General features: G+C 37.7%; 9 protein-coding genes across 9 annotated transcripts; 6 read left to right on the top strand and 3 right to left on the bottom strand.

The window, feature by feature from the left end:
- Positions 1 to 480: 480 nt before the first annotated feature.
- Positions 481 to 2530, bottom strand: BDF20DRAFT_834521 (coth protein-domain-containing protein; the record flags this gene model as incomplete). Its single annotated transcript, XM_053078746.1, has 2 exons — positions 481 to 2321; positions 2404 to 2530. 2 exons carry the CDS (start codon positions 2528 to 2530, stop codon positions 481 to 483), a joined length of 1968 nt encoding a protein of 655 aa, XP_052937070.1.
- Positions 2531 to 2860: 330 nt separating this feature from the next.
- Positions 2861 to 3952, top strand: BDF20DRAFT_863573 (alpha subunit of riboflavin synthase). Its single transcript, XM_053080679.1, has 3 exons — positions 2861 to 3240; positions 3317 to 3400; positions 3466 to 3952. The coding sequence occupies exons 1-3, from the start codon at positions 3087 to 3089 to the stop codon at positions 3903 to 3905; spliced, it is 678 nt and encodes a 225-aa protein (XP_052937069.1). The 5' UTR covers positions 2861 to 3086; the 3' UTR covers positions 3906 to 3952.
- On the bottom strand, positions 3953 to 6069 carry BDF20DRAFT_863572 (coth protein-domain-containing protein; the record flags this gene model as incomplete). Its single annotated transcript, XM_053080678.1, has 2 exons — positions 3953 to 5980; positions 6047 to 6069. Coding segments are annotated over 2 exons (1912 nt in total), but the record flags the coding sequence as incomplete, so codon positions are not given.
- A 1849-nt stretch (positions 6070 to 7918) lies between these two features.
- Positions 7919 to 8148, top strand: BDF20DRAFT_804705 (mediator complex, subunit Med10; the record flags this gene model as incomplete). The annotated part of the gene is made up of 2 exons (XM_053076477.1): positions 7919 to 8023; positions 8092 to 8148. Coding segments are annotated over 2 exons (162 nt in total), but the record flags the coding sequence as incomplete, so codon positions are not given.
- Positions 8149 to 8463: 315 nt separating this feature from the next.
- On the top strand, positions 8464 to 9082 carry BDF20DRAFT_818722 (uncharacterized protein; the record flags this gene model as incomplete). The annotated part of the gene is made up of 3 exons (XM_053077402.1): positions 8464 to 8546; positions 8650 to 8738; positions 8832 to 9082. 3 exons carry the CDS (start codon positions 8464 to 8466, stop codon positions 9080 to 9082), a joined length of 423 nt encoding a protein of 140 aa, XP_052937066.1.
- Positions 9083 to 9487: 405 nt separating this feature from the next.
- Positions 9488 to 10845, top strand: BDF20DRAFT_431943 (uncharacterized protein). The gene is made up of 6 exons (XM_053075433.1): positions 9488 to 9503; positions 9600 to 9946; positions 10012 to 10233; positions 10328 to 10467; positions 10524 to 10693; positions 10785 to 10845. The coding sequence occupies exons 2-5, from the start codon at positions 9745 to 9747 to the stop codon at positions 10659 to 10661; spliced, it is 702 nt and encodes a 233-aa protein (XP_052937065.1). The 5' UTR covers positions 9488 to 9503; positions 9600 to 9744; the 3' UTR covers positions 10662 to 10693; positions 10785 to 10845.
- A 1208-nt stretch (positions 10846 to 12053) lies between these two features.
- BDF20DRAFT_817419 (cyclin domain-containing protein) lies at positions 12054 to 12503 on the bottom strand (the record flags this gene model as incomplete). Its single annotated transcript, XM_053077255.1, has 1 exon — positions 12054 to 12503. One exon carries the CDS (start codon positions 12501 to 12503, stop codon positions 12054 to 12056), a length of 450 nt encoding a protein of 149 aa, XP_052937064.1.
- Positions 12504 to 13595: 1092 nt separating this feature from the next.
- BDF20DRAFT_972801 (putative aminotransferase) lies at positions 13596 to 15133 on the top strand (the record flags this gene model as incomplete). Its single annotated transcript, XM_053085043.1, has 4 exons — positions 13596 to 14225; positions 14305 to 14422; positions 14551 to 14693; positions 14789 to 15133. 4 exons carry the CDS (start codon positions 13596 to 13598, stop codon positions 15131 to 15133), a joined length of 1236 nt encoding a protein of 411 aa, XP_052937063.1.
- On the top strand, positions 15083 to 18234 carry BDF20DRAFT_863517 (phosphatidylinositol 3 and 4-kinase-domain-containing protein). The gene is made up of 4 exons (XM_053080677.1): positions 15083 to 15106; positions 15197 to 16136; positions 16230 to 17010; positions 17093 to 18234. The coding sequence occupies exons 2-4, from the start codon at positions 15459 to 15461 to the stop codon at positions 18082 to 18084; spliced, it is 2451 nt and encodes an 816-aa protein (XP_052937062.1). The 5' UTR covers positions 15083 to 15106; positions 15197 to 15458; the 3' UTR covers positions 18085 to 18234.
- The last annotated feature ends 114 nt before the right edge of the window (positions 18235 to 18348 follow it).

Here is an 18348-nt window from a genome sequence, read left to right as displayed (position 1 = left end):
AACTTAAAGACCAATAACTAGAAAGAGATTTTATAGAAAAGTTAATTCAAGTGTAGCGTTACAGCCGATTACACTGTTCAAGCGTTAATTAGCTAAAAAACAACGTAACAAGATAACCACGTATCAACAATGTGTATACAAAAATAGTTGACATGGAATAAGATCACACTATATGTCTGGATTTGCTATCTCAATGTGTAGTCTTCCGACAAGGTAGTTTTTGTGAAATGAGCAACAGGGAAAAATTCTTCAAGACAAATAAATTGGTCCTTCAAGCTGACGCTTCTGCAAGCCTGTAGTTTATGAGTTACTCTGGTCGAACGGTGCGGCAAAGATGGAACATACATTGAGTTAAGAATACACAAGGAAGTAATTGGTATAGTTTACATATAAAAAACGAGAGGTATCTTTTCACGATTCGTAGTCATCTAATTTTTCGAACGCAAAATGTCTCTTGTTCAAACTACAGCTGTCGTATTGTTATTTTTTCTCCAAATAATATAAAGTATTGTCACTGGAGTGCTTTATAAATTCCTTGACGCCTACCAATGAAGGATGTCCTTCGATAGGACCATTAACAGCTTTATGAAAAGAAATAGACTGGTTAAACCGCTTCATCATATCAATCATGGAAGCAAGATCAATAGCCGGAGGCAATCCAGACCCTAGTTCTTGAGCTCCTGGGAAATCTAATTTCTCAGGATGATTCTTTATGTCTTCAAAAGGAATGCCATCTAATTTATAGCCCATGTCTGTAAACACATTACTGCCGATATGAGTGCATTCGTTTTGATCCCAATCCACGTCATTCTGTATCATGCTAGCAATATCATCTATGCGTATGTTCAGAATAGCTGGGTTGACCAGATTCTTTGCTATGTCTTTGACATAGTTTTCAAACTGCTGCTTAAATTCAGGTACTTCCAAAATCTTTCTGAATAAAGGACGGGTAAGAGCGTTAGGAACGGTATGATAATTGCCACTATACTGCATGCTTATGTTGAACAAAGTGTTGCCCATAGTCATATCGAAATCGGTGGGAATATAAAAAAAGGCGTTATTCTCCTTAGGGTTTTGATAAAGATAATAATTGTCTGCCATGGTCAAGTATCCATCTGCCCACGCAAGAAGAATCTCAAGAGCCATGGAACGAAGAAAAGAATCAGTGTTTAAATGCTTTCGCCACTCTTTGACTGTTTCAGTCTCTTTTACTGTAGGTGGCGATACTGTTGCCATAGGTGCTGTGTTGTGGTTATCGGCATTACGAATTACAGTGAGATCATTTGATGAAGAGCCTGTTTCAGCAATAAACTTTGTAAAATCTTGTAATGGTTTGAAATTTGATTCTTCGTGTTTGCTGAGGCTGCCTTCCTTTAATGTGTATTGTCCAAGTTGATAATGAGTGATATTTTCATAATAACTAAGATCAGACGTGATATTGAGAGCCGAAGATGCAGGAGAACTGTAAGTAGCTTGGTATAAGTTACCAAAATTACGTTCTGTATCACCACCTTCAAATGAGTTAGCAATCCAAGGGTCTTTGAACGTTTCCACCAGACCATACAGCCCCAATTGTTGACCGTTCATAATGACTCGTGCATAGCTGAAGCCAGATGACAATATACCTGTAGATTGAATCATGTCATATGAGATCTTTTCACGAAGATAAGAGGGGTCGGATGCTAATGATCTAAGCTTAAGACGTCTGTAATTGTGGAATCTATCCTTTTTGGCTAATTTGATACCATAAGAGAATTTAGGCATCCATCGAGAGCTTCTTCCTGATAGGGACAATTCCACTTTTTCGAACTTTTGAATGTGATTGAGGGTGATAAAAGTTACGTTGGTATGTACGCCAAAATCTTCAGTCATATTACTTTTATGTAGTTTGTGTAACTCTGCATTATCACCCTGAATGTGAATGGTAGTAATTTGGTTTTCCGGGTGTAAGTCTGACTTAACTTTATTGATGGTATTCAAAGGCGCATACAGTACTGGCAATTCAGCAATAGGGTAAGTGTTTTGTGTGCGATTGTAAAATTCGTAGGCAGTGTTCTCTTGAGACGGGCTACGTAAGAAAGGTTCTGCTCTTGTGTTATTGTTTTGGTCAAATTCAATATAATGGTATCCTAACGCAGCTACAGGTGCCTCCCCCGAATGGATAATTGGCGAATCTACGTTTGGCCTTAAAACATAGGTAATGTTATCAACAATTACACCCATTCTATCAGTCTCGCTCAACACCTTGATCACATTATATTGAATGGTTGTAGGAGGGACTCCCTCTGCTTGTGCACCCAATATTGCGGTAAGTGCAAATACTGCAAAACAAACCAAAACGGAACAAATTAGAACTACGTGTTTAAATGTTTCAATTTTGTTGACGTATCGTAAGAAACTCACGTTTTACGAGGAAACTACCCGCTAACATGTTTCCGACTTTTGAAGAGGTAAACAAAAGAAGAATGAGTTTTATTATTAATGCATTTGGCCATAATTTATAGCTGCTGCGGCAAGGGTTTTGGTTCATGTCAGATTAAAAGCAATACTTTTTCTCTGCTTAAATCTCATACACAAACGCTGGTAAAATGTACGCATTGTGCATAGCTCTATTTTTATTTATTTTTTCTGCACGAACAGGAAACTTCTTAATCCTAAGTATTCATGTTCGTTATATTAATTTATATGAACACCGAACAGCAGGAAAAGGGTGTATGTTGACCATGCAAGGGTTCGATGATGACCAACAAAATTTTTGTTCTGGTTATCAGCACTATAACAGTCTGATCATGTGACGGCAGTAGTTTCCATCTAAAAGCGCAGTCTGCAGATGAACGCTATAGATTAATTCTTTGCAGCTGGCAGTCTATTTAGCAGATAATAGCAACTTACAGCAACATTAAAAAAAAAAGTTTTTACAATGAACTAAATAGCTCAGCAAGTTTATTGTTATAGTTATGTAAGCAAATGCTGCTTACAAATGCTGGGAAAATTTGATTGGGTTGCAGGTTTTGCCCTTTTGAAAGAGTTGTTCTTACTATTAAGCATTCAATTTCTAATAAGCTTATAAAGTCAATACAAATAAAATGTTCACGGGTCTAGTTGAAGTTATGGGCACTGTCTCTAATATTAAAGAGATGGACACGACTGAGTCTGGTGGCAACGGTTGGACCATTACCATTTCAAATGCTGTAGAAATTTTGACAGATTGCCATATTGGCGACAGCATTGCAATTAATGGTGAGTTTGTGCTAAAATCGAACAAGGGCAATACCTGTAAGGTTTTTACCATATATCGCTCCTACTTTTACGATAGGTACATGTTTGACGGTGACAGAGTTTGATAGCAATAGCTTTAAAGTAGGCGTTGCTCCTGAGAGTTTAAGGTGCACCAACTTAGGTAAGTACTGACGACGTATGCTGCTCTATCATTCGTGTAGCTGAATGATACACTTCTGTTCGCAGGCGATTTGAAAGAAGGTGATAAGGTCAACTTGGAAAGAGCCATGGATTCCAATAGAAGGTTTGGAGGGCACATGGTACAAGGCCATGTTGATACAACGGTTAAAATCATTGATGTTAGACCTGAAGGAAACTCTATTTGGTACACCTTTCAAATGGATAAATCCGACAAAGACAAGATGAGATACATCATACCTAAGGGCTTCATTTGTTTGGATGGTACATCACTAACTGTGTGCGATGTAGATGATGATGAACGAACGTTCTCAATAATGATGATCGCTCATACTCAAGCACACGTCATTATGACATTGAAAAAGGTTGGAGATAAAGTCAATGTGGAAGTTGATATGTTGGCCAAGTATGCTCTAAAGAGCGTTGAAGAAGCTCTCAAAAGTAATGAAGGCATCGAATCATTAGTGAAGCGTTTATTGAAAGCCTAAACTTTATCAGTATTACCGTTTATATACTCTCAAAAATTAAAACTACTATGTATTGTGTACTTTTATTAGTTTAATAAGGTTATTGATGTAAATGGATAAAAAGGCAGAAACATGAAGTCAAGATACATGTATATGAATGATATATTACAAAAAATTATGAATGAAGTGGGCCGTGAAAGTACGTTTCTAAGCGCGAGCAGGAGCAGTGCTGCTGTTATTGCTATTCTTATTGTTATAGAAATTCAGAGTATTTTCACTTGACTTTTGAACAAATTCCTTGACACCAGCGAGAGAGATATGACCAGTGGGACCATTGACGGCTGTCATGAAATCAATGGTTTGATTATATCTGGCTCCAAAATCGTTTGAGGTGGCTTCATCGAGATTAGGAATATTTGTTCCAACTTGGTCAACAATGGCAGATAAACCAGGATTGTTGGTCATACTAGAGTCTCCCGCTGCTTGTACGATTTGAGACAGATCCATAGAGCCAACACGGGGACAAGTCTTGTCCCATTCAACATCTTCCTGAATCATAGAAGCGAGATCATTAATACGGTCATTCAAAGCAGCAGGGTTAACAAGTTTTTCAGCCAAATCCTTCAAGTAAGCTTCGAATTGTTGTTTAAATTGTGGAACGGCTAAAATTTTGGTCATCACAGGACGAATATTGATGCCAGGATATGTGCTGTAATTACCACTCCACACATCATCTAACTTGAACAAACCTGAACCAAATGTCATATCCAAATCAGAAGGAATGTAGAACATGGTATTAGTCTTTGGGTTCTGATAAACATAAAAATTATCAGCCAAGGCCAAATAACCGTCGGAATAACCAAGAATAACTTCCAGAGCCATAGATCTTAAGAAGGAATCAGTGTCTAAATGTTTCTTCCATTCCTTAACTTCATCCGTTTCTTCAACAACAGGTGCATTACTAACCAACATTTGAATATTTTGTGTAATATTCTGTATAGGAGCGGAAGCAGTAGTGTTAGCGTTGGTAACGTTGGCATCAGAAGGTGGAGTAGGTACACCTGTTTCCGCTACGAACTTGCAGAAATCTTGTAAAGCCTTGTAATTACGTTGCTTCTTTTTGGCATGCTTAGCCTTAATCTTGTATTGACCAAGTCCATAATGATCCACATTCTCGTAATAACTGAGATCGGAGACCAATTTGACTGTAGAAGCATTAGCAGAAGAAAAGACACCTTGATACAGATTACCGTTCTTGTAGTTTTCATCACCATTAGCGAATGCAGTGGCCAACCATGGGTTTTGGAAAGCTTCAATGATACCGAATAAACCAAGCTCTTGATTATTCATTAAGACACGAATAAAGCTAAAATCTGATGATACAAGACCAGTTTTTTTGATAATGTCGTAGGCAAGTTGTTCACGAATGTAAGAGGGATCACTGTCTAAGGCTCTAAGTTTGAGGCGTCTAAAGTGGTATAATCTATCTTTCTTATCCAATTTTAAATTATAAGAAAGCTTGCGCATCCAACGGGAACTACGACCAGATAAAGAAAGCTCAACGTTCGAGAATTTTTCAACGTCATTCAAAGAAACATATGTAATACTGCTATTCACTGTTAGATCAGCATTGCTGTTGTGGTGCATATTATCGAGCTCGGTTTGATTAGCGGTGATATAAATGGTGGCAATTTGACCGTCCTTGTGCAGATCAGACTCCACTTTGTGAATAGCCCCCAAAGGGGCGTAAAGTTGAGGAATTTGAGCAAGTGTCCGATTATTCCATGTGCGATTGAAGTATTCATAAACTGTGTCAATGGTCACAGGACTACGGGAGAAGGACTCCGCTTGTGTGTTGTTGTACTGATCTAACTTGACGTAATGATAACCGGATTTAGCCACAGGAGCTTGACCGGTATGAATAATAGGCGTTTCAGTGCTGCGGGATAATGGATATGTATTATTATCAACCATAACAGCCATTCTATCTGTTTCGTTCAATAATTTGACAACGTTATATTGAATCAAGTGTATATTGGCATCGGAAGATTGTGCATTTACGAACGCAGCGAACGCGAAAACTGTCGGTATGAAAAGTAAGGGACAGTTAGCAATGAAATTGTAGTGCTTGTGCAGTTAACAATCAGCTAACATACGTATAGGGAATGCTTTGAAGGAAACCATGTCTTTTCTTTGGCGTTTTTAGCCTTCAGGTGAAAAATGGAAAGAAAGGAAAATTTGACGCATTGAACGCTCTTGATTGCCTTTTATAACAGCAGAAGAGGAAAAGCTCTTTTTCCTTAGAGAGTCATCGGGCCGAGAGCACCGTACCTTTGAAACTAAAAGCTGGTCTTCAAATCAACTCAACGTGCTTTCTAAACATTGAATACATATAAAAAGCAGGCATACAGCGAGAGAGTAGCAAACTTTTATGATTAGAGAGCAAGTATTAGTATAACATCACACATATCTCGTTTAATATAAGAATGGATTGGGATCTTACCTCTTTACTTCACATGTTAATATGAGATGTAACCTTTGTAACTTGAATTTCCTTGATTTTCTTGGATTCAAATCGTACAGCCAATCCTTCCAAAAATGTAGAAAATTGTATTCCGTCAAAAATCGGATAATCCTAATTCGTTATAAGATAACCGAAAAAATGAGCCACAAATCCACTAATATTTTAGAAAAACAGAAATAGCCAGACAGTTTTAAATGATGTTTATGTTATGACGTAATATTAATAGTCTGCTGATTAGGGTACTTTAAGAAGAAAGTAACTGTTTGTTTGTACGCAATTTAGATATTGCATAACTTCACATCGATTTGCAGATTAATTTGCGATTTGCAGATTAAATTTGCAGTTTCTTGTTTTTGGTGTTCAATCTTTCTCCAATCGGACATGAAGGAATAAGACAACCCTTTTTCCCGCGAAAGGGAAAAGTTTTGACAACAGAGATAACTGCATCGTATTGGGAAACAATCGCTAGAATTGATTTTATCCGGCGATGTTTACACCTTGTGCACTATAAGGGTATTTAAGCCATTAAGTAACTCCGTTCTCAGCTGGATTTTAGCATTTTCAAATATGATCTCGGCAAAAGGCTCCTAGCATTTCTGCGACACCATCCTGTCCGAATCCAGGTTAAACCAATGACAGTTACTGCTTATTGTTTTTCGGTTAAGCTTGCAAATAATCTATTTCATGATTTCGGTCTGTACCGTTTTTAGATCAAGTAAGAGAGAACATAGAGCTAGAAGGTTACATTATACAAGGTTTCCGTTAAAGCTTCAGCGATATCCTTTCTTCATTAGCAATTCAAAGGTGTAGGCACTTTATGCATATCAATCTCTAGCTCTTGTCGTGCTATATGACTTTTCACGAAAAGACCTTAAAAGCGATCACTTTTAATAAATGGTACCTCATCAAATAATAATTCAGCGTATATTTTATGAGACTGCTGAGTGTTTTCAACTATATTGCCATTATTGCGATTGATTTGAACATTTCACAGCCGAGCACACCCTTAACTTTGTATCTTTATTTTTCACAGGTAAAAAATTGAAATTTCAACAGCAGCAAGAGAAAAAATGATGCCCTACCAAATATTCCAACTTACCTTTCAAATTCCAATTGTAACAGCATTTTACGATGGATTCAAATATAAATTCAACTGTTGATGCTCGTCAAACTGTCGAAGACAAACTAAACGATCTACTTCAACAATTATTTGAGCTTAGTGTTGTCGTTTACGATTTTCAGCCAGATGGTAACAAACTTGTTTGGACAAAAATGTAAAGTGTAGTACATTCTGTTTTTGAGATAACTGAACGCCGAGAACTCATCGTTTACTATTGCTGTAATAATCCTTGTTATTCAAACAGTAATAACATCCTTGAGCACTACAGAGAGTTGGATGATTTAAAAAATAACCTTGACTCATTTGTTCCGGAGGAAGTGATAAAGTAGAGTATACTGGTTGTTCTATGATTACGATTCCTTTGAGCAATGATTAAGTCTTGTTGCCTATAGTTACATTGAACAAGGGCGAAACCCTGATCTATTCACACAAGCTTTTGTGGAAAGAACAGCAACGGAAAATCAATTCACTAATGGTAAAATCAAAGCTGTTAGTGTAAGTAGTGTTTGTTCATCGAAGATTTTCATCCAAGTAGTTCGTACTTAACAGGACTTCTTTCCTAGGAATTCCGTACATTATTATCAGAGGAATTCAACAAGTCGTTCCCTGACCTTTATGACAATAATCTAAATCATATGTTTAAAGAAGTGAGTGAGCAATCTTCACAGTCAATTGAACCATCAGCAGATACGACAGCAGAAACATCAACATCTTCATCTTCTGCGTAGATGCATCAAACAGCAATTTATGTTTAATTTAAAGAAAAACCACATAAATTCCATATACCTTACCATTCATCCTTACTGTATATAGAGTAGTAGTGCTGATTTACAATCTGCACTGCTTTAAAGGACGAAAAGTGTTTAACAGGAAATCATTTGTATTCTGCATAATTTTCCATTTTGCAAGATTTTTTCCCTCTTTTATTCATAAGAATGTCATTTGTCGATCTTGCCTGTAGTGATGATGATCCGCTGTTTCGCGAAACACACTATGCACGTTATGGCTATGAACGAACGTAAAGGATTTATTCTTAGACACTAACGAACAATTTCGCTAATAAATGCTCCTTTATTTGCCCTGTAAAGCAATATTTTTGGCCTAACTATACTTGATTCGAGATTGTTAACTTACATGAACAAACCCGACGAATTTCCCTCCACACGATTACAATCATTACCCGATGCACCATTGACTGATTATATCCAACGTAAATGGAACAGTTACCTATTTGAGGAAACCTTGATCAGGAAATTGATTTGCTAACGTCTTACGATAAATATTGTTATTGTACACATGTTAGCATTATCAAAGCCTGTAAGGCATTTTTTAGCAGCGTCAACTTCTGAGCTAACAGCATTCCTATCACGAGATGGTTACTGGAATTGTCTTTATGTGGACCTATGTGACATAGAACCGGGAAAATCCGATGTAATCGCTGTTGATGCCATAGAAACCACAATTGATGGTGATATCAAACTATATATAGCCTTAGCAACAGCTGATGATAAGGGCCAGGTAAAACTCACATGGATCGTTTTTAATTTCATCTGATACCTTTTGTAGCTCATCACTTACTGCTCCAACGAAAGGCAGAAGTTAAAAAGAAAAATGGCTGCAGTAATGCACATGCCAAAAGCGAGACCAAGAATGATAATGAAGGTGAAGAAAATGGAGACGGGGATACTGACGAAGACGATATAGCTTTTTATCTTCGCATTTATGGAAAGCATACAAGTACAAAACCCTTTCTGGAACAGGCTTTATTCGAAATTGGCAGCCATTGCCAAACAATAGCATTATCGTCTCCACCGTTGCAGATTTCGCATGCACAGTAAAGAATTTGAAACGAAGGCTCTTTAAAAGGAAATTGACTGCTGATCACCTTTTCTCTTTCAGAATCGAATATGAAGGTCGCTCACAATTCGCTTTCTTGCTTTCTTTAATGAACGGTATTATCCACTTTTACACTTTGGTAATTATAGGCTACAACCCTTTGTTGTATTACTTGTTATGAAGAACTTGTGGGGTTAATAATGTTTTATCAAATTCTCCATGTATCTCAACGAAGAATAAGGACATGAACGAATTTATAGAAATCTCATGCGCAACGTACTTTCCCATGCTGGCTAGTATTTCAAATCACCGTATCAAGTGAGTAGACAAAGACCGGTAAAGACATTCAAACATCTGTCAGATGGAGGCGTTTTCCATTAATGCTTGTCCTGAATAGTATTATGTCTATGCATATTCTTGATCGGCCCAACGGTCAACGCGTCATCTGCGCGGGTGGGCAAAATGGAGAGTTATTTTTAGGCCTTTACAATAAGGAAGGAAAAGAATTAAAATCACATGCTTTACAGATATTCAGCCCTATCACGTCTGTACTTTTATTTCAACCAAGAGCATCACTGACAGGTATATATGCAAGCAGATTTCGATTATGAACCGGATACAACCAAGTCTGACCGTACATTTTCAAGTTCGTGAAGACGATGAGCTTCATTTAGTAGTAACATGTGCAATTGAGCAAGCTATTGTCTACAGAAATGTTGAAAAGAACGGTTTATCATTCAACAAAACGCTACCGTTGTCAGGCAATTACGATAGTGTATTATGCTCGCATGCTATGGATGTCGACTGGGATGGAGAAAAAGAAATACTGATAGGAACCTATGGTAGACAGGTGTTAATCTATAAACAAAGTCAGTTGTAAACCAGCCTTTTTTAATCTCTTACCTATGACGTATGAAAGGTTTACATGTTTAAATTTCTCATTGCATATAATGTAAATCATAGTTCCAGGAACTTACTCATATACAGTTTTGTGGAAAAGACAATTCGCTTATCCAATATATCGTATGACACATCTCGATCTGAACAGAGATGGTCTAGACGAGCTGATTGTAACTACTATGTTTGGTGTTCATATATTCCAGGTAGGAATCACATTAGTGCAAATTATAGAAACCATTCATCCAACATTTCCTTGAAGCCCAATATGAAAAAAGCAAGAGATAGGTTATTAGAAGTATTACAATATGTCGAAGCACAAAAACGTCAAAAATATGAATTGTTAATAGAATGGCAACGACAGAAAGAATTAGAGAAGGATATCATTTTCGAGAAATAAGCACATGCTCTTAAGGTGTCGATTTCAAGCAAGTAAAGTAATATTAGCAGAACTTTATAATAAGAAGACATGTCCATAAAGTCTTGTTATGTGCTAATTTCTATAACTATTTATGCTCCTGAGTCACGCCAGCAATACATCAAAATCTATAATTTACTGTTAAAAATGTTGGAAATTGAATGCTTTGATAACGCACTTTTATTGTATCGTCTAACATGTGCACTTAATATAGCTCGATGATATGGACTTTTTTTTATATATTATTGGGTAATTGCTTCAGTTATGTTGCACTGTCAGTATATAGTACATCGAAAAAGAACTAAGAGCACCAAGTACATCAGTTAATGAAACTTTAGCTGGTTGTACATCTTGTTCAAGTACATCAATGATATTACTATTGAAGGAAGTCTCATTTGACGTGGATTTTGTCGCGACATGATATCTATGCATCATATTTTTTAGTTGGTTTTTTGTTTTCGATTTGATTCAATGATTCGTAACATAAGTATAGGTGTATCTTTGGCAATTTAAAGGTCCAAAACTGGAAGATTACCGAACTTGCAATAATCACGACCATCCTCTTCCATATATAATATTCAGCCTGCTTTAATTGGTTTCAGCTGGAACTTTTATATTGTACCTTTGAATGATTTCCGAACAGTAATGGTGGGTACAACATAGTATAATTCAAATCCTTTATGGCATTGATGTAGACATTATGCAGAAGGTATTGGATTCATTTCAATGTACACTCACATCAGTAACAGATCGAATATGTGTGATAATATGAAGAAGTGGAGATTTGTATTCTGCATAGTTGCTTGAAATTGGCAGGTGAACGGAAACAATGCTCCAATCACCCCCCAAAATGAATGATACATAACGTGAGTATAAGCAACAAATAAACAGAAACAAAAAGTAAATGCATGAAGCGAACACATGAATTTACTCGATTTCATGGCATAGAATCGAGATGGTTTTGAGCTTCTTTTGATTTGTGTAACAAAACAGATGACTGCAACACCACAGTCAGTTTTTAAATGTCTCGTTTCATAAGGCGCATTATTTGATTCAAAGAAAGAGAAGTTTTACGCATGATTCAAGTAAAGGCATTTAAACATTTGCCTCAATAAAGGTATATTGAAGAATGAAATATATTTACTGGATATATACAAGACAATTTTACATGAATAAAAAGCATAAAATAATATGGTAGAGAAGATTATTGGCTATGTACAGGTCTTATACGAAAGGGTACACGTTAGTTGGTCATATGAGAAAGTTCAAGCTCAATGGCATCTTGATGCTCTCGAATAAAGTGATCCACTTCTGATATATCGACATACAGATCAAACTACGATGGTTCGAATTGTGCGTGTGAGCATTACAGTGTCAAGTAAGCAAGCAGTATACGTTGTTTCTTACCTTTAGAACGCCTAGAAAGCTTCGTTCCATTTCATTCAATTCCTTGGTTGAGTATAGGGCGGAAACCACTTTGTAAATGACCACAGCATGAGAGTTGTAGTCTTCAATATATTTGGTGGCTATAATTATAGCAGCTAAGAATAATTTGTAGGGTGTATCGTATTCTCCTTGCGCTTGAGGTGGTAGATTTTTCTTCAATCTTTCCAAATATATCAGCCCTATGACGAGAACAGTAGGCGAGAGTTTACATTTCTTGTACACTGTATGTATAAATGTTGATAGTTCTGGAAGCAGTAAATGCTGATAATATATACGCTCCTTTGAGCACTGAACAAGGTGATCTATATTAGATACCATATAGGATAGTAAAGGCTTAGGGCTTGAGTATTTGAAAGTGAGAATTGGAGAATGAGACATAACTTAATGTAAACAATGACAAGACAAGGGAAAATAGAGAGGGAAACAGGCAAAACTCATCTTCCTTTTTATATTCGAGCATAACCCGCAAACGAGATGAAGTTACTATCAAACGTAAATAAATAAACACTTGTTTGATCCTTTTAATCCATATTTAGGCATATTCCCTTTTTTTCAATGTTAAATGCGAGAATATTTGGCTGCAAGAAATAACATGAAACAAGTGTTCTTAATTCGAGGTCATTTGACTGACCTTCCCTTCCGACATCTATCATAATGTATATTGATACATACACGTTGTTTCCAGTATCTTTCTCACAATATACAGCGAGCGCACTTGGAAACCTTAACATCGCTCATAAAGGGTGTCATGAAGCAGTACTTGGATTGCTCTAACTTGATTGTTTATCTAAGAAATTATTAGTCATAATTTGATAAACGGTGTTGGAGAAAAAAATAAAATAAAAAGTAATGTTAAGCGGCGGAATCTTTTGGAATTCTAGATCTCATTCTTTCAGCACCTAGAAAAAGCCAAACTATGTTACAGTCGTACCAACGCCAGGGGGCGGCATTCTGTAAAAAAAGGGCCGGCAAAGGAAGTGTTTTTTGAGACCTTAAAAACTGTTTTTTGAGAAAATAAGAACTGATTCTTTGAGATCATGAAAGCCGCCCTGATTTACTTGTGAAAGCCCGCCTTCCGTCCTTCTTTTTAGCTGTATTGCAATGCTCGTTTCAAATTTACTTTAAGGTTTACGTTCACAGTAAAGCTATCTCTTGATGCTTTTTTTATTCTTCCTACGCATTATGATAAACTGTATCTCTTTACAAGATGAAGTAAAAAGTGCAGACAAGACGAAAACAAATGTGGGGCAAAACTGCGTTAGCATGGCAATTTTCGCCCAGCCAAAAAAAATGAAAAAAATAAAAAACTAAAAAATAGCGAGCAGTAACATGAGTCATTTTCTCTTGAGATACTGAAATAAAAAGTGGACCCCATCTTCTTGTCGAGCCAAACTTACGAGAGTCAGTTTCATTATTTAGAACTGGAAAAATTAAGACTACTCTCGACAAAACAGAATGACCAGTGACGGGATGAATCATTTGCAAAGGCAACTTCAACAAAAACTTGATCATAGACGTCGAATATCGAAACTTCGTCGACTTGTCATTAACCCAACCGACGGTATAGATTTCTCTTCAAATGACTTTCTTGGACTTTCGCATTCAACATTATTTAAGCAGAATCTCCTGAATGAAATGGCTAAGAGCTCTCATGTTCTGGGATCTACAGGTTCCAGATTACTTGACGGCAACTCAGCTTACTGTGAGTGGTTGGAGAGAAAGATAGCTCAGTTTCATCACAGTCCTGCAGCGCTTATTTTCAATTCAGGTTTTGACGCCAATACAGCTTTGTTCAGTACTTTACCTCAGCCAGGAGATATTGTGTTGTACGATGAATTTATTCACGCAAGTGTGCACGAAGGCATGCGTTTGTCTCGGGCTGAACAATGCGTACCTTTTCGACATTCGAATGTAGATGATCTCGAGCGATTGCTCAAAAGATATACATCAAATACGTCTGTAAAAAACCACAAGAATATATTTGTTGCGTTAGAAACTGTTTACTCAATGGACGGTGATATTGCCCCATTAGAGAAGATAGTAGACCTTTTAAAGAGATTCTGGCCTAATCGGGAAAATGGTTTTATCATAGTGGATGAAGTAAGCATTTTGACTATTTTATTCTTGTACACGGAAAAAAAAGAAGACTTGACATGAATATCTTATACTTATCTATCAGGCACATAGTACAGGCGTTTTTGGAGAGAAAGGACGTGGCATTATATGTGAGCTTGGTCTAGAACAAGAGATTTTTGCTCGATTACACACGTTTGGAAAAGCCTTAGCAAGTCATGGAGGTACAGTGCGGCAAAATAAAAAAGTTTCAGGAACGATAAAACAAAGGAGCTGACATAAGGACGGGTTTTTTTTTTCTCCATACAAAAAAAAAAAAAAAAAAAAAAAAAAAAAAAAAAAAAAAAAAAAGCCGTTGTGTTAGGATCAAATACCTTACGCGAATATTTGATCAATTATGCTCGGCCTCTCATCTATTCCACTTTTATGCCTTTCAGTACTTTGATATCTATAAGATGTGCTTACGATTTACTAGAACAGGGCCAGACACTTCATGTAAGCCATAACATAATTTAGAGAACTGTGTGCATGACGTTCAAATTTGAGGATGCATGCTTAATTCTTCTCAAACATTTCTCTGACAAATCTAGCTGCAGCAACATGTGAAGGAGCTCGTTGAAAGATTCAGAAAAAAGATAGAGCTACCAGTAGGTACGTTATTACCTTCTGTGACTCCAATCCAAGGGATAGTTCTGAACGGCAACGAGGCTGTCAGATCATTGTCTAAATACTTGAATGAAAATGGTTGCATTGTGAAACCGATATGCTCCCCTACGGTGCCCTCCGGTAAGGAGAGAGTAAGAATTTGCTTGCACGGACATAACACCACAGAAGATCTAGATAAATTGATAAATCATATACATTCGTACTTCAGAGAGCGGAGCTCTATTTCATCTTTACCAAAGGCTGTAAATAAAAAAATGAGTAAATTATGAAAATGATGATCGGTACTTTATCTGGTTGACGCCACCATGACCCCTTCCAATGTGTTTGTACCTCATCAATCCAGTTTTTTGGCACCATTGTTACACCGAAACAGCCCTTTTTTCTGTGTTAAATAGAAAGAATGGAAAGACAGAAAAATCGAAAGAAAAATACAATGTCATCATTGCTAGATAATAAAATGAACCCCGCTTTTTTCGCTCCTTATTTTTATTTATCTGATATGGCTCTCTACCCATTCTTTATCTACCTTTTTACTCACAAAATCCTATCTCTAATTGTGTTTTGAATTTCATACTACAATAGAAGCACAAGGTTATGTTTAGTAGTTGTTCCAAAAGATATAACGCCAGTTACAGCCGAGTTGACGCAGACGACGCAGAGGAGGATGGTTACTTTTTGGAACCCTTCCATCATCCTTACTCCGTTCTTGTAGCCAACCGTGATGATACTTGCAACGTTGTCCCTCTTTTATGTCATTCTTCTCCTTCTTCACCCATACGCTCTCCACGGTCCACCTCGTCGACGCGCCATCATCATCGACGCCATCATTCTCGTTTTCACCGTCATGGTTTTTTCTTCCACCGTATCTCTAAAGAATACGCTAGGGGCCAAAAGGCTTCCTTTGCTTCCTTACCTGCTATGATGATTGCAGATTTGCAAAACGGATATATCCCAGAGCTTTCTTCGAGGGAAGATGAATTAGAAAGTGGCTGGACTATTTTGCATCGAAGGCGATATAAAGGTAAGGAGGGTATTGGCGAAAGCAGACATCCACCAGGTGCCATCATGTTTACCGATGATGATAAAAGCAGTATAAGTGAAGCAAGTATGATTGACGAAGAGATGGACCCTTCTGATCAAGTATCCTGTTCTGTATTTGTTCATTGGGAGCCGAACAACGATAAGCATCCAGCGACATCCAATGATGCCTATACCATGACGATGCCTTCTTTGTTCAATGATCAGTCTAAAAACGAAATTGAGTATCATAGGGTAAAGTAGCACAAGCCTTTGATCACAAAGAAAGAGAGGGAAAGACATCCTCCTTCTCATACAGAAACTCCATCCTATACACTCCCTTCATAGAACTTTAAAGACCCCATACCCAACACAGTGGATAAGTTTGATGAAATTGTACAGTCTGTTCAGGAAGCCATTCAACAAAACCAACAACCCTCGCGTATCAAACAAGGATCGAGTGGCTCCTACTTTTGTCGCAACACTTCGGGTAAAATTGTTGGCGTATTTAAACCCAAGAATGAAGAACCTTATGGCCGTTTGAATCCCAAATGGACAAAATGGCTCCATCGCAATTTGTTCCCCTTCTTTTTCGGACGCTCTTGTTTGATCCCTAATTTGGGTTACGCTTCCGAAGCTGCCGCCTCGCTGTTGGATCGAAAGCTGGGCAGTAATATTGTACCTTTCACCGGCGTCATTGAATTATCCTCTACAAGTTTCCATTACCCCCTCCTCGAGAGACGCAAAAAGGGACCCAGGCCAGCTAAAATCGGCAGTTTTCAATGTTTCTTGACAGATTATAAAGATGCCGACGTGTTTTTCCGAGATCATCCTTATCCCGTGCATCCAGAGGATTCCGAAGATAATGGAGGCGCTTTGTCATCTGTGTGGGCAGGTTGTTTGGGCGGAAGCAAAGGGAATGAGTATGAAGAAGAACAGGCGGAAGACCGTGAGAGAGAGGAGGATCGAGATAGTGAACATACCAAGTATGCTCCGGCACAGGAGAGCAGTAATAAACAAAAGAAAAAGAAAAAGTCGGATGATTTCAGGTGGACAGCTCGTTTGAAGAAACAATTTCAGCGCGAATTTGAGCAGCTGGTGATTCTGGATTATCTCATCCGAAATACAGGTACAATAAAATCACAATGGGACGCATGCACAAAAGAGGCGCTCTTATGAATAACATCTGACAATATGCATTACACGGATAGATCGCGGTCTCGACAATTGGATGATTAAATATTGCCCACCCAAATCACATCAAGCGAAAGGCTCATCATCCTACAGTAGTTCCGAAAACGAGAACCCTCATGCTGGTTTTGAGGAAGAACAAGAGGAAGGTCATATCCATGTGGCGGCTATAGACAATGGTTTGGCCTTTCCGTATAAACATCCCGATGAATGGCGCTCTTATCCTTATGGCTGGCTATCGCTTCCCGATGTCCTCCTTCACTGCTCCTTTTCCGAAGAAACCCGTCATCAGTTCCTTGATTGTCTCTCAGATCCTCTATGGTGGCGCGATACCATTCGTGAATTACGTTCTATTTTTGAAATGGATAGTGATTTTGATGAAGCTATGTTCCAAAAACAAATGGCCGTGTTAAAGGGACAAGGTTACAACGTAGTAAGAACTCTCAAGGACCCTCGTGCTAGTCCGGCAGACTTGGTATCCATGCAGCCTGTCATGATTTACCAAGAAGAAGTATTAGTGGAATTCAACGAAACAGTGTTGCGTAGGAGAGAGTCAATTACACCCTTACATAAGAAAAAGCAAAAACGTGGGTCAAGCCCTCGGCGCCCTTCCTCTGTGGATGATAATGCAGTCTCTAAAGCAATGGACGCAGAAGAAGAAGAAGATGAAGAAGAAGAGGATGAGGATGATCATAGCAATAATAAGAAGAATGATCACAATGACGATGTGACTGATCTAGGATACTTTAAGCGAACAGATAATGATGGGTCATCGTCGAATTGGAAGGATAAAGTGAGACGAAGCCTAACGAGTGAAAATAGTGATAGTAGCGTCCGAAAGAGAAAGCGACGACAAAACAAATATCGCGCATTTGATAGTGAAAACGACGTAGCCGAAGAATCGAGTGACAATGACGATGAATCCATATCTTTACACCCAAAGAAGCGTGTCACCATCATTATGGAAAATATCGAATTAGTCAAGAATAGAACATGGTTTACATGGTGTTGATAACTGTTTTTCGATCCCCCACCCCCCCCCTCACCTACTTGCTTACCAAAAATATTGTACACCTGTCATTCCATAAAAAGATTGTTTTTTTTTTTTCCTTTTACATAACGTACAAACAGAAATAAATCACAGATTTATTATTCAACAAACAAAATTAAATGAACGTATTATAACGAGTAATGGGTATCATGGGAAAAGTGTATAATGTGTATATAGAGTGAGATGGACAAATTAAATTGAATAAATAGTTACTGAGCGAGAGGC

The sequence above is a fragment of the Mycotypha africana genome, assembly GCF_025528875.1.
Source record: "Mycotypha africana strain NRRL 2978 chromosome Unknown BDF20scaffold_4, whole genome shotgun sequence".
In the NCBI taxonomy this organism is placed as follows: domain Eukaryota; kingdom Fungi; phylum Mucoromycota; class Mucoromycetes; order Mucorales; family Mycotyphaceae; genus Mycotypha; species Mycotypha africana.
Note: the sequence above shows the minus strand (reverse complement) of the source record. Positions and strands in the feature narration are given on the sequence as shown.

What these genes read in the sequence shown, in the direction of transcription:
- BDF20DRAFT_863573 (XM_053080679.1), top strand. Translation starts at nt 3,087, where the DNA reads ATGTTCACGGGTCTAGTTGAAGTTATGGGCACTGTCTCTAATATTAAA. An exon ending in CGACAGCATTGCAATTAATG is followed by an intron (nt 3,241 to 3,316) that starts GTGAGTTTGTGC and finishes CTTTTACGATAG; the next exon opens with GTACATGTTTGACGGTGACA. An exon ending in TTTAAGGTGCACCAACTTAG is followed by an intron (nt 3,401 to 3,465) that starts GTAAGTACTGAC and finishes TTCTGTTCGCAG; the next exon opens with GCGATTTGAAAGAAGGTGAT.
- BDF20DRAFT_431943 (XM_053075433.1), top strand. Translation starts at nt 9,745, where the DNA reads ATGCTTGTCCTGAATAGTATTATGTCTATGCATATTCTTGATCGGCCC. An exon ending in GGTGTTAATCTATAAACAAA is followed by an intron (nt 10,234 to 10,327) that starts GTCAGTTGTAAA and finishes TGTAAATCATAG; the next exon opens with TTCCAGGAACTTACTCATAT. An exon ending in TTGGTGTTCATATATTCCAG is followed by an intron (nt 10,468 to 10,523) that starts GTAGGAATCACA and finishes ATTTCCTTGAAG; the next exon opens with CCCAATATGAAAAAAGCAAG.
- BDF20DRAFT_863517 (XM_053080677.1), top strand. Translation starts at nt 15,459, where the DNA reads ATGTTTAGTAGTTGTTCCAAAAGATATAACGCCAGTTACAGCCGAGTT. An exon ending in ACGAAATTGAGTATCATAGG is followed by an intron (nt 16,137 to 16,229) that starts GTAAAGTAGCAC and finishes CTCCCTTCATAG; the next exon opens with AACTTTAAAGACCCCATACC. An exon ending in TTATCTCATCCGAAATACAG is followed by an intron (nt 17,011 to 17,092) that starts GTACAATAAAAT and finishes TTACACGGATAG; the next exon opens with ATCGCGGTCTCGACAATTGG.